Below are 13,902 nucleotides of genomic sequence, written 5' to 3'. Positions count from 1 at the left end.
CAAATTCTTCACGCGTCAACAAGCGCGCTCAGATGGCCAAGACGTTAGCCGAATGGCGGATGGCGACGGACCCCGAGGAGAAGAGTTTTCTTCACGCAATGCTCGTGAGCATGCGTGACGATTTGAAGACCGGGGGGCACCGGGGGGTTCCGGCGGATACAGAGGCGGCAGCGACAGTGACGGTGGCGAGGGGGGCGACGGAGACGAGGAGTGAGGCGGAGGTCGTGTTTTTTTTAAATAATGTAATTTTTTTTAAATTAATGTATTTTTTAATGTAATTTTTTTAAATTAATGTATTTTTTTATTGTACTTTTTTTTATTTAAATAATATTATTGAATTTTCCCGTATCTGTGTCGTACATTTAATTCCGTATTTAGTGTGATTGTCAATTATTTGTTTTATATAATTAGAGGTGATGTGACTAGGCTATTATTGGCGAAAGCCACTGGAGATGCCCTAAAGCTTCTTTACCAGTGGTATAACAATTCTAACATGCTTGTAGCATGTTAAAATTCACATTACAAAGATGGATCAAACTGAAAGCATGAAATCTCCAAAGCTAATTATTTGAATCCAACCATGTTATATTATCTGTGCAAAGGACTAACACACAACAAATCAAGAAGAATCAAAGTTTTGTTGGAGCCATCTTGCTTGAACTTGAAGCCCTGCCTCTGTGAGCGCGTTCATAGCTGATTTATAAAATCTAGCATCCAGTTTAGTCTTCTGAGCCTTGATCAATTGCAGCAGCTCAACCAGCTGGTCGACGCGGTTGGTCTTGGACAGCACCGAGACCATTATTCCGGCCATGGCCCGGTCAATCTCCCCCCCACTCACCTTGAACTCCTCATAATACTTGATGCACATCTCCAGCTCCCTAGCCTTGTGGTACGCGCTGATCACTGTCGTGTAGCTAACGCGATCAGGCTCAATCTTCCTCCTCTTCATCTCCTTCCATATCTTGTCCACCATCTTCAATTCCAAGTTCTTCCCATGCATGTCCAGGAGAGAGTTGTAAGTCCACACATTGGGCTCACACCCTCTCTCCTTCATCTTCGCCACCAGCCTCGTGGCATCACGCGTCCGCCCCATCTTGGCGTAGGCCGCCACCATGCTGGAGTAGGCCACCACACATTTGTCGAACCCTTTCTTCTCCATCTCCGCAAACACCATCTCCGCCTTGGGATACAGCCCGAGACGAACGTAGGATGATAGAGCAGAGGCGTAGGTCACTTGCCCTGGCTCCAGCCCTTGCTCAACGAGATCCTCGTACACTTGGACTGCAGCTCGGCCTCCTCTCTTCTTAACGTAACCGTTCACAATCGCGCAGAAGATGCAGTCCGAGACTCTTACGTTTACACGTTTCATGATTGCAACGACGTCTAGTGTCTTCTCCACCATCCCTTCTTCGACATACCTCAAAACTAGCTTCAAGAACAGAGCAGGATCTCTCAGCATATTCTTACTCTCCGCCTCCTGAATCAGCTCCTCCACCATTCCTACTTCACCCGCATTAGCAAAGGAGCTGATCAATGTGGAGTAATGAGAGTGATCTTCTTGGATTCCCTTCATCCCCATTTCTCTGAAAAACTCCAGTGCTTCAAATGGCTTCCCCAATTTACCTAACGCCTCGCAGAGAATGCAATAAATTCGAGAGTAATCTAACAAAGACGACTCGTTCACGTTCAATTTCATCTCCTCCAACTCTTGGAAGATCGCTACTGATTTCTCGTAATTCCCCAATTTCAAGTAGGCCTCCATCAGTCGACGGTAACACGCGGCGTCGAGATTGAGAGCGGCGGATTTCATGGTCTGATACAAAGCAACGGTGCTGCTGTACATATGCAGCTGATTGTAGCCCTTCATGGCGGAATCGAAGGCTAAGACGGCCGTCTCTGCATTACTATCCATGAAGAGCTGGAGAAGATGATTAAGAATTTTAAATTTCCTAGCTTTGACGCAAGCCGTAATCAATCTAGAGCTGGAGGATTTATCAGGCAAAACTTTGAATTCTTTGAGATCTTGACAGAAGGAGAGCAATAGAGTCCAATTTTTGGTACGGATCAAGTACCTGACGGCGAGCTTCATCGTGTATTTCAGCGGTTTGAAGCCCGGCTTCGTCTTCGCCTTGCGGTAGTAATCGTAGGCGAGGTGCTCAGTTTGGGGATCCTTGAACAAGCTGCAGATTATGGAATTCAGTTCCTTGCAGTCGGCGTCGCTTTCGGGGAGATGCTGGAACTCTTCGAGCTTCAGTGCTAGCTCGATCACCGGAGCGTCGCCGACCACCGCGTCATCTTCCAGAACCGCCGACGAATCTGTTTTTGCTGCTCTCGAAGATTTTGAATTCGGATTCAGAAAGAGGATGGAGATGAAACGGAAGCCAATTTTGGTTTTGGTGGTGGAGTGGTGCGAAAATTGGACGGATTTTCTGGTGATGGTGGCGCCGAGTGACCAGTCGATGGAATTGGCCACGGCCATCGGAGCAGCGGCCTACAGCTTCTCCGGCGCCAATTTGAAGAGGAGCGACTGCTTTTCTTTTTAATATTAATACTGTAAATTGTTTCTTTTTAGCCATACCTTATCGAGATGGATATATGGCATGCAACTTCTGGTTTATGTAGCCAATTGTTGACGGACACGTGGGTACTAGAGAGTCTGTGGATTTCATTTTTTTTAGCCCCTCCGTTGCCAACTCCACTACAAATTTTTTTTTCAATTTATTGGAGGCAGTATACTTAGAGCTTATATGGAGTCAATATATTACATATGTATTTTTTTTTCATATTATTGGACGCAGTATACTTAGAACTTAGATGGAGTCAATATATTACATATGTAATCAAATAAAAACCATATATCTAATACAAACTCAAAACTTTAATCCTAGCCATTAATTATTATAGATCTGTGGTTAATATTGCGTAGATTTTCTATCTCAACAAAAACATGTATTTTGTCAATAGATGGTATTTTTTTGAGTTAATTTTCTGAACAGTTTATGCTTCCTAATTTTTCTCCCACATTCCAAAACCGAAAATATTCACTTCTTGGAAAGGATCTCAACATCATAATTGATGTCAAAACTTTATTTTGAAGACTTAAATTGATTTCTTTGCCGGTGTATTCAAGAATTTATTTTTTAATCTTCCGTTGAACATGTGTTGAAATTATTGTAATTTTTGATCTTATTTATTGTAACATTTGTTGACACAAAATACAACATCAGCAGAACAAAAGAATTTACACAATTTCAACGCAAAAATTCAGCAGATTTCAGAATTCAACAAAGTATCAACACGATTCAGACAATGGACACAAATTCAACAAAAAATCTTCATAAAATCAACACAGAGAGAACGGCGATGTCAACACAGAATTCATGCAATTTTTCAACGCAATCAAAGGCAAAAAATCAACACGATTTCAACACAAAATACAAAATCAGCATAGAATCAACGCAATTTCAACGCAAAATTCGTGCAATTTTTTCGACGAATCAGCACATGATCGGAATTAGCTAGGTGTTTTGGTCGGAAAAACAACCAACTTGCCCAAAAAAAATTGGAATGGGGGGAGGAATTGAAACAGTTTCATTAACGTGGATAGTGGAAGGAGAGAGAACGACGAAATCGGGATTACACGATTATTCTATAATTAAATGATTCACTATATTATAAAAGTGTCTAATATACCCTATGTTGACAGATTCATAGAAGTTATTGACATTTTAATCTGGAAACATAATAAGCGTTGATATATAATAATTAGTGGTTAGGATTAAAGTTTGGAGTTTGTACTGATATATGGTTTGCGTTATATCACCGGCGAGCGTGAATATGCAACAATAATATTCACACAAATTTTCTAATTTTCATTTTATAACATAAAGCATTCACAATAAGGGCATCGATCAGCCGCCCTTGATCGGCGGTCCGATCGGCGCTTATTGTAGGTGGACTGCCGAAGGGCGGCTAACGATGGTAGCCGAAGGAGCGGGTGTGGCTGAGCGAGATCGGCGCCTATTGCACACACCGATCTCCATTTTCAGTTATTTTTCTTATTTTATCATTTTTAAATGTTTTTTATGTTATTTTTCTCTAATTTATTTCATTCTTTTATTTTATATTTAATTAATAATTAAAATGAATTATAGAGATAGTGAGATAGGTTGAAGATAGGTTGAAGATACGCTGACAATGGGCTGAGATGGACCGAAGATGGGTTGAGAAACAGACGCAGAAGAAAATTAGAGATAGCTCTGCCTATTGTGTAAGTGCATTAGTACACAAACCTCTCTACTTTGTCTAAATTATTTATACTGTTGATGGGCCTATTATTTTGTTAGGATACTGAATCGCACTGGAGGCCCAAGAAAAAGGCATTATCCACAAGAATCGAGCAAAAAGCGCCAACTATATTCTCGAATATAAAGAAATAGAGAGACGTCTATGTATACACATACCAACTATAGATTATTCGAGGCATTTACGTTGTTTCAGTTTGGATTAAGAAAGTCCTCAATGAAATCTAAATAAATTAGAAGTATATGTGTTTTGTGACCAGTTTTAAAAATTACTACTATGAGCAATTTTTTTTAAAATGACATATAGCTCATCAATTTACAAACCAATAATGTTATTTTCTCTTGAATCGTAGGTTTATTTTATAGAAATAACGAGTTTAAAGCATATAGTGTTTGAAACTTTGAATTCGTTTGTATGTTGCTTAATAACTTACTACTATATGACTATGTGATGAATAAGTGCCATTGAGCATTTTAGTGTTATGCAGTTGGTTTATAAAATAATTGTAATATATAATATGTTCAACATTCGTGTTTCGTTTAAGACAATGGACGTGTGAATGAAATCGCCGAATATATGATAAACTAAGCACTATCACTTTATTTTGAAAAAAAAATGCAAGAACTTTGAAAATAAGTTATTGCAGTGAAGTGTTTATAAATTACTTACATGGAGGGATGTGTGTGTGCACACGTAGACATCTCCATTTGACACCTTAGGGTACCCACAATAGGGGCGGCCGGCGAGTCGCCGCAGCCACGGCGATCCATAGTGGAGGAAACGTCCGCCCCGGCGTGGACGGATGGGAGGGGGCGGAAAGGCCATCGCCGAGTAGACGGCGAGGACGCGGCGGGGTGGGGGGCGGCGCGGCGATGCACGCGGCGGTCTATTGCGCGGCGGTGGACAAATCTTTTTTTCATTTTTTAAATTTATTTTAATTGCCTATAAATACACCTCATTCCCCTCATTATTTTCACACCATTCCGACTCTTTATTCATACTTTTGTCTCTCTAAAATTTGTGGATTCCATTACTATTAAAAAATGAATGATTTGTGGAAATGACGCGTGGGGTTCTCTGATTCAAGAGGTGCGAAGCCGGCGAGGATGATTCTTCAATTTTAATTTATTTAATTAGCCATTTTTGTCTAATTATGTATAGTCTGATAATTTTAATATTCATTAAATTAAAATATATAAAAAATAAAATAAAGTGAAATGTGATAAAAAAAAAAAGTGTCCACTATTGTTGTGGAAACTTTTTTTTGTCGACCGCATGCATTCGATGTCTAAATATTAATATAGGACAACGTCGGAAGCCATATCTTTAAACAATTGAGAGAAAAAAACCGGATTGAGAGAAAAAACCGGATAAATAATGAGCCATGTGGCTGAGGCATTAAAATAATTTCTTCAAAAGTAAGGAATATGATTAAAAAACATATGCCATATGAATTTATAAGATTGAATTTCCCAACTATCAAGTCACCACCATCAGCCAAATCTTGATCCCAAAAAAAGAAAGTGCATTTTAGCGTGAGGCAAGGATAATGGATGTCCAGTCCACACCCACAGTGGCTAATCCACACATTTTAAATTGAGGGTACAAATTATATGATAAGAGCATGAATAACGCTTGGGGCCGGGCCGCAAATCGCGAGTCCCGGCCCGTCCCGCGCGTTGGAGGAGGAGGCGGCACGGCCTGGGCCGGTCCCCGTGCTGCGATCCCGGCCTGGTGCCCGTCCCGCGGCCCGGTCTGGGACGGCGTTATTCGGGGGACGAGCCGCCTCCGCGAGTCCCGGCCCGAGAGCGTGTAACGCAAGTCCAATTTATTTATTTAATTTTTTTTATTTTGTGTCTATAAATACGAGCATTCCATTTGTGCATCAATCTTACGTGCATTCCATTTCAATCTATATTATACTCTTTATTTCGACGTAAATGGATTGGTTCAACATCGATGAACGTGAGATGGAGGAGTTCGTTAACTCGAACAATTGGTACATACCGGGGTCGCAACGATCGCAGCCATAGCCTAGTCCGGGAGTCGGTAGCAACGTTGATATAATATCGCCGGTCAACACCGATGAATTCGAGATCAGTGAGATGGAGCCCGCTCAAGAGCGTGGCAAGGAGAAGGTCGGCGAGGATGATGGGCCGAAGAAGTACGGTCCGCAAGAGACAATGTGGCTTGCGAGGAACTACATCGACGTCGCCGAAGATCCTATCATCGGCAACCAGCAGACCAGCAGGGCTTTCTGGGAGCGGATTGCTCAGAAGTATAACACTGGCCGTCCTAAAGGGTCGATCGAGCGTAGCTACATGAAGCTGCGCAAGCATTGGGGCCGAGTCCAGGCGGATATGAGCAAGTGGAACGGAAAGTGGGCCAACATAGTCCGGATGTGGCCGAGCAGGCACAGCGAGGCGGACCTCGTCGAGAAGGCGAAGGAGACGTTCTTCGCTGACGGGAGGAAGGCCTTCAAGTACTTCGACGTTTGGAAGCTCATCGAGAAGAGCCCGAAGTACACGAGCGGTGCCGAGCCGACGACAACTGGGGCGGCGAAGAGAACCAAAGTTTCCGCCTCCGGAAACTACTCTTCGAGCGATGGAGGTCCGGCGATCGACCTCAATGTGACGGACGACGACGTCTTCGGCTCCTCTCCTAGCATTCAGAGCCGCCCGATGGGAACAAAGGCGGCAAAGAGGAAAGCAAAGGGGAAGGCAACTGCGAGCAACTCCGCCATGGTGCCACCTCCAATCAATCCGTCTCTGGATAAGATGTCCGACACTTTGTCGGAGATGAATATTACATGGCGGATGAGCCAGCTGACGGAGTTGACAGCGAGGGATACGTCGAAGATGTCGGACGACAAGCTCGAGTTGCACCGTGAGATGATCGCCTACCTTCGCGCCCAAATGAAGAAGTAGTAGTCGTGGCCCGGGTTTGTAGTATTTTAAATTTGCTTCGTCTAGTAATGTAATGTTAATTTTCTAATGAACAATGCATTTTCCCGGTTTCAATTGTTGAACGAATTGCGTTTACGAGTTAAATATGTTGGAGTTGTGAATAGTGTCATTTATTAGTTGCGGCCTGCAGGGTTAGAGGAGTTGGGGCCTGGGCCGCAACTGTAGAGGAATGATGACGTGGAGGGGACTTGGGGCCGGAAATGGGGACGGGGTTATTCATGCCCTAATTAAACATACAATATATCAAAAACAATATATTAAAATCTAAATAAGATAAAATAAATCACGCCATCCGTCCCGGTCTAAGCGAGACGTTTCTATTTTGGCACAAGAATTTAGGTAATGGTGTTTAGTGAATTAAATTATTAATACTAAGTAAGAGAGAGGGTAAAGTAAGAAAGAGAAAGAGAGAAAAGAGTAAGAGAGATGATAAAGTAAGAAAGAGAAAGAGAGGAATAAAGTAAGAGAGATGATAAAGTAGGAGATGTAAGAGGATAAAGTATGAGAGATGAGTGAGTTGACTGTTACCAAAAAAGGAAACGTCTCACTTAAGTTGGGACGTATCAAAAAAGAAAACGTCTCACTTAGGCTAGGACGAAGGGAATATGTACTACATATAGTCTACATATAAACTACCACAAAATAGTAAAACAAAATTATTATGTACTAATATAAGTCAACGGAATTAGCATACAAAATATAAACTCAATAATAATCTAAAAAATACATCTACAGTAAATAATTACACAAAAATAGGGACGTAGAATGAAAAGCATACAAAATATAAACACAATAATAATCTAAAAAATACATCTACTAATGACACGCCAACCACTGCACCACCAATAATTTTTACAATATTAATCTCAATACTATATTACTACATATTAACTGATTTGGGGGTACAATTATACCCATTGTTCTATGCTGGCTCCGCCAGTGCACACCCAGACACCTAATCAACCAACCAACACCCATTTTACCATCTACAATCATTGACTACTAACTAATGTTTCCAAGATGAATCCCCTTCCGTCTTCTATTAAGCGTCCACTTTTGTATTTTGAGTCGACCTCATTAAGAATCAACTTTAACTTTTTATCATAAATGATGAGCAAGTCTCACATTCAAATAACTTGTTACATTCACAATATATTATAAAGCTAAATCTCCCCCCGTCCGGGAATAAGAGTCCGTTTTTCTATTTTAGTCCATTTGCAAATAGGAGTCACGGTTCATATTTACTATAAATGGTATATAAGCTCACATTATATTAACTCATTTCACTCGTATATCATTTAAGACCAAGAGTATATAGAAGTGTGACATATATTCAACTAACTTTCTTTCATCCACTTTTCTTAATATTTCTTAAAACCCGTGCCGGAAATAAATAAGATTCCTATTCGCGGACGAAGTGAGTAGTATATAAAAATTTTACTCATATTCCACTAACCTATTCAATCAATTTTTTTTTTTACATTTCTTAAATGTTGTGTCAAATCATATATGAACATTTGATAGTTCGAATCTTCTGTTTTACAGAAAAAAATATTGATTACGAGAGATTGTTTTCAAAAGTTTTTTAGCCCAAATAGCCTGAAGCGTAATTGATTAGGATTAGGGTTGAAAATTTATAACCCAAATAATCCACATTTATATATATAGGGATCTATTCATTTCCTTTTTGCATCTTTTGTTCTATTGTTCTTTTTAATCTCGATCATTCATTATAAGGATCTAACCGCCCCAATTAATCCCAGATTATATTAAATTAATTCATTAAAAATGGCAAAAAAGATATTTTAGGGAATTGACTTGGTGGTTGTTATGGAAAATCCCGTGATTTTCTCTTCCAAATTAGCGGTTATTTGCAGTGGAGATCACGTTCAATATTTGTTGATCTTCCAAGAATTTTGTCGTCTGCATTCCACGAATATATTCTATAGCTTCATTCCACGAATTTTGTCGTCTGCATTCCACGAATCTTGTTGATCAGCGCAACCTGATTTTTGTCGCCGGATTTGTTTATTGAAAAAACCGGTCGTTTATATATTAGATTTCAACCGTTCGTCGCCCAATTCTCCGCGACCAGATTCGGCGTATTAGCCGAATTGTAGTGGCCAATCGACGATGAGTAATTATGAATGAGTTTGTGGAGATCGTCAATCGCGTTGGAGTTTAATGTGTTGGAGTTTTTTAACTAGTATACATAATCTACATATTGTCTAGTATAATGCGTAGTTTAGTTTCTGTAATGCATTATATGTGATATGTAATGAACATTTATCTTGACCCGTTTAATTTAACTTATGCCGTGTTTCGATGTTGGGTTCACGTTTCTTGTTTTCCCTAAGGGTTTAAGAAGTCTAGGGGCTAGGGTGTAGTATGTTCTAAGTCTACAAAACGTTGTCCAAATACACGAGCTGCAGTAATTTATCTGGGGTTGAACATCCATAGCGCGTAGGTATTTTTTTCTGATATACATAATGTACATATTGTAGAGTATAATGTGTAGTTTAGTTTCTGTAATGCATTATTTGTGATATGTAATGAACATTTATCCTGACCCGTTTAATTTAAGTTGTGCAGTGTTTCATTGTTTGGCGCACGTTTCTTCATTTCCCTAAGGGTTTAACAAGCCTACGGGCTAGGGTGTAGTATGTTCTAAGTCTACAAAATGTTGTCCAAATACACGAGCTGCAGTAATTCATCTGGGGTTGCACATTCATAGCGCGTAGATTTTTTTTACTGATATACATAATGTACATATTATATAGTATAATCGCAGTTTAGTTTTTGTAATGCATTATTTGTAATATGTAATGAACATTTATCCTGACCCGTTTAATTTAAGTTGTGTCGTGTTTCGATGTTTGGTTCACGTTTCTTGTTTTCCCTAAGGGTTTAACAAGTCTAGGGGCTAGGGTGTAGTATGTTTTAAGTCTAAAAAACGTTGTCCAAATACACGAGCTGTAGCAATATCTGGGGTTGCACATGCATAGCGCTTAGGTATTTTTTTCTGATACACATAATGTCCATATTGTATAGTATAATGCGTAGTTTAGTTTCTGTAATGCATTATTTGTGATATGTAATGAACATTTATCCTGACCAGTTTAATTTAAGTTGTGTCGTGTTTCACTAGCGAACGTTTCTTGATTTCCCTAAGGGTTTAACAAGCCTAGGAGCTAGGGTGTAGTATGTTCTAAGTCTACAAAACGTTGTCCTAATACACGAGCTGCACTAATTCATCCGGGGTTGCACATTCATAGCGCGTAGGTTTTTTTTTACTGATATACATAATGTACATATTATATAGTATAATGCGCAGTTTAGTTTCTGTAATGCATTATTTGTGATATGTAATGAATATTTATCCTGACCCGTTTAATTTAAGTTGTGCCGTGTTACGATGTTTGGTTCACGTTTCTTGTTTTCCCTAAGGGTTCAACAAGCCTAGGGGCTAGGATGTAGTACGTTCTAAGTCTAAAAAACGTTGTCCAAATACACGAGCTGTAGTAATTCATCTGGGGTTGCACATGCATATCGCTTAGGTATTTTTTTCTGATACACATAATGTACATATTATATAGTATAATGCGTAGTTTAGTTTCTGTAATGCATTATTTGTGATATGTAATGAACATTTATCCTGACCAATTTTTGAGCTCGGGCAACGGGGATGATATTATCGACTGCTTCGTCGATGTCAAGTCGTAGCTACTTCTCTGATATGGAAACATCAACATAAAACATCAAAATTTTATTATTACCACCAGAATAAAGCATAATATGCGCTATTTAATGCATTAAAATGGTTACAAAAATCCACATATTGATTAAAATAATGCATAATAAATGACAACTAATGTATAGTACCAAATAAATAGTGTACAATACCAAAGGAATAATGCACATTTCCAAACAAATAATGTACATGCTAACTTTAGAGTTATGGTCAGCAGCAATTCACTCATATGCACAATAATTCTCATAATGCCTACTACATTGCAAATAATGACAACTACTTGATACATAATGTATAACCTCAATCGAATAATGCACATATTAATCTTCCAGTCACTAATTTTTCCACACCAGCCAGTAAGCAGACACATAATGCAACATACTTGACAAATAATGCATCACAGACCATAAATAATATAAATGTTTAATCAAATAATGCGCACGTTGATACTTCACAGAGTTAATCTCCCATGAATAAAACCACTTACAAAAGGTAAAACCACACGACTGATAATGACAAAAGCGACTGATAAGTAATGCACAGTACCAAAGGAATAATGCACAGTTTCAAACAAATAATGTACATGCAAACTTTAGTGTTATGGTCAGCAGCAATTCACTCAAATGCACAATAATTCTCATAATGCTTACTACATTGCAAATAATGACAACTACTTGATACATAATGTACAACCTCAATCGAGTAATGCATATATTAATCTTCCAGTCACCAATTTTTCCACACCAGCCAGTAAGCAGACACATAATGCAACATACTTGACACATAATGCAATCTAGACCATAAATAATGTAAATTTTTAATAAAATGATGCGCATGTTGATATCAGATACCAGAATCCATGCTTTTAAACCCAAAACAATAAGTACCCGTTGGATACAGAGAAAACCCAGAACAAACAACTAGTTATTTCTGAATTTCATAAGCCGCTACATATTGGAAGTTCCAATTTATAGTTTTCATATTTACAAAATCATTAAAGCGCAGTCCGGAAATCCCTTTTCAAACATACCTACGGGAATGGTTAAATATAACAGGAACCTTGTCGCCGGTTTGGGATCGGTGTTAGCATCGGTGGAGGGTGGGTGCCGTAATCTTGGACGGTTACTGTCAATTTTTTCGCCACCTACCGATGTTGCAGAGCGGCGGACGGATCTAGGGTTTAGAGAATGGAGAGAGTGGAGAGGGATTAGACAGTGTTGAATGAGAGAGAATGAAGAGACGGAAGGTTTCAAATCCCAACAATTTCGGACTTCCCAAATTCTGGCGGTTCAGTTTTGCCGACTGACAATAATACCCTTATAATGCATAAACACATGCTCTATAATGCAACACGGAGACAAATTCGTAGAATCAATCTGGACCGTTGATGCATAAGATCTAACGACTAATAATAAGAAGAACAAATGATGTTAGTGTTGAATAGGAGAATAATGCTCCCTATATATATATATATATATATATATATATATATATATATATATATAGGGGCATTATAATGATAACCCCAATTTCTGTAATAACCCTATAACTAAATCTGGACCACACATTTTTAAAATCATGCGGTCTAGATTCAAACTTAGATTTACTTCATAAAAAAAAGAGCGGGGGTAAATATGTCATTTCGCTCATGATAAAATTTACGTATCCAAATTTCGCTCATTTAATTTCTGAATTTAGCCCATTTTATCATTTTATCAGTCAATCAAAAGTATCATTTTATCAACTCAGAGTATCATTCTATCCGGCAAAACTATCATTCTATGCAATAAACCTAACATATATCATTTTATCAGTCAGTTTTGCCGACTGACAATAATACCCTTATAATGCATAAACACATGCTCTATAATGCAACACGGAGACAAATTCGTAGAATCAATCTGGACCGTTGATGCATAAGATCTAACGACTAATAATAAGAAGAACAAATGATGTTAGTGTTGAATAGGAGAATAATGCTCCCTATATATATATATATATATATATATATATATATATATATATATATATATATATATATATATATGGGCATTATAATGATAACCCCAATTTCTGTAATAACCATATAACTAAATCTGGACCACACATTTTTAAAATCATGCGGTCTAGATTCAAACTTAGATTTACTTCATAAAAAAAAGAGCGGGGGTAAATATGTCATTTCGCTCATGAAAATTTACGTATCCAAATTTCGCTCATTTAATTTCTAAATTTAGCCCATTTTATCATTTTATCAGTCAATCAAAAGTATCATTTTATCAACTCAGAGTATCATTCTATCCGGCAAAACTATCATTCTATGCAATAAACCTAACATATATCATTTTATCAGTCAGTCAAAAGTATCATTTTATCAACTCAGAGTATCATTCTATCCGACAAAACTATCATTCTATGAAATAAACCTATCATTTTATCACAAAGCAGTAAACGTATCATTTTATCAACTCAGAGTATCATTTTTATAAGGTAAAAACTATCATTCTATCAGTTTTATAAGGTATCAACTCAGAGTATCCGCTTAGATTATCATTTTATCAGGTAAAAGTATCATTTTATTAAATAAAAATGTCATTTTATACACCAGAAATACCTATCATTCTATAGGCTGAAAGTATCATTCTACCCGGCAAAACTATCATTCTATCGGCTGAAAGTATCATTCTATCCGGCAAAACTATCATTTTATCAGTTTTATGTCATTTTGTCACGTTAAAGTATCATTTTATCAGCTTATATGCAATTTCTTCAGCTAAACTATCATTTTTATAAGCTAACTGTCATTTTATCCGCTTAGATTATCATTTTATCATGTAAAAGTATCATTTTATTAAACAAAAATGTCATTTTATACACCAA

General features: G+C 38.1%; 1 protein-coding gene across 1 annotated transcript; it reads right to left on the bottom strand.

Moving 5' to 3' along the window:
- Positions 1-564: 564 nt before the first annotated feature.
- LOC121760682 (pentatricopeptide repeat-containing protein At5g13770, chloroplastic-like) lies at positions 565-2,565 on the bottom strand. The gene has a single exon (XM_042156317.1). The coding sequence runs from the start codon at positions 2,477-2,479 to the stop codon at positions 620-622; it is 1,860 nt and encodes a 619-aa protein (XP_042012251.1). The 5' UTR covers positions 2,480-2,565; the 3' UTR covers positions 565-619.
- Positions 2,566-13,902: the final 11,337 nt, after the last annotated feature.

The sequence above is a fragment of the Salvia splendens genome, chromosome 2, assembly GCF_004379255.2.
Source record: "Salvia splendens isolate huo1 chromosome 2, SspV2, whole genome shotgun sequence".
NCBI classification, from domain to species: Eukaryota; Viridiplantae; Streptophyta; class Magnoliopsida; order Lamiales; family Lamiaceae; genus Salvia; species Salvia splendens.
The sequence above is the reverse complement of the archived record's forward strand: the minus strand, read 5'-3'. Positions and strand labels throughout refer to the sequence as shown.

Bases quoted from the DNA above. Each gene is read 5' to 3' on its own strand.
- LOC121760682 (XM_042156317.1), bottom strand. From the start codon at position 2,479: ATGGCCGTGGCCAATTCCATCGACTGGTCACTCGGCGCCACCATCACC.